General features: G+C 47.0%; 1 protein-coding gene across 1 annotated transcript in view; it reads right to left on the bottom strand.

Moving 5' to 3' along the window:
* The window catches only part of LOC105461097, a 47,429-nt gene that overhangs the window by 39,022 nt on the left and 7,792 nt on the right, over positions 1–615 (bottom strand). Inside the window, exon 2 of the mRNA XM_011707588.1 lies at positions 35–612. Within this exon, the coding sequence (XP_011705890.1) occupies positions 35–612 (578 nt within the window). The remainder of the gene's footprint in view (positions 1–34; positions 613–615) is intronic.

Genomic DNA, 615 nt, shown 5'->3' with positions numbered 1-615 from the left:
AGATTTTTATTAGTTCCGCGGGGATTTCGTATACTCCTGGCGCCTTGCCGTTCTTCAAGGCGTTGATTGCCTGCTCAATTTCTGCCATAAGGATGATCGGTTCTTGTTCGACTTGATTCCACTGTGTTTTGTGAGAGCGTTCTTCTGAGTCGTACAGATTTTCACAGTACAGTCTCCACCGCTCCAGGATCTCCTCCACCTCGCTGATTGCTCGTCCGCTGTCATCCTCAATGACCCAGGTCCTGGGACTTCGTTGCTTCGTTAGTTCTCTAACTTTGCAGAAGAGAGACTTGATTTCGCCTTTAACTGAGTGACGCTCTAGTTCGACGCATATGTCGTTAATATATGCGTTTTTGTCACTTCGGCATCGTCTCTGTACTTCACGGTTCAATTGTGAGTATTGCTCATGCTCGTTCTCTGAGCTTAATCTCTTCTTTTTTAGTTCCCGTCTCTTGAGGATGACATCATCCGTCCCCGGCGTGATGAAGTTCTTCCTGCTTACTCGAGGAAGCATGTTCTGTTTGGCTGTTTGCGTCATTGCTTCCTTGAGTGCTTCCCATAAGGAGTTGCTATCCTTGTCACCGCGTTGTGACACTTTTTCTAGCTCGTGTTCTA

The sequence above is a fragment of the Wasmannia auropunctata genome, unplaced genomic scaffold, assembly GCF_000956235.1.
Source record: "Wasmannia auropunctata unplaced genomic scaffold, wasmannia.A_1.0 LD336101.1, whole genome shotgun sequence".
Lineage (NCBI taxonomy): Eukaryota > Metazoa > Arthropoda > Insecta > Hymenoptera > Formicidae > Wasmannia > Wasmannia auropunctata.
This window is presented reverse-complemented; position numbering and strand designations above follow the sequence as displayed.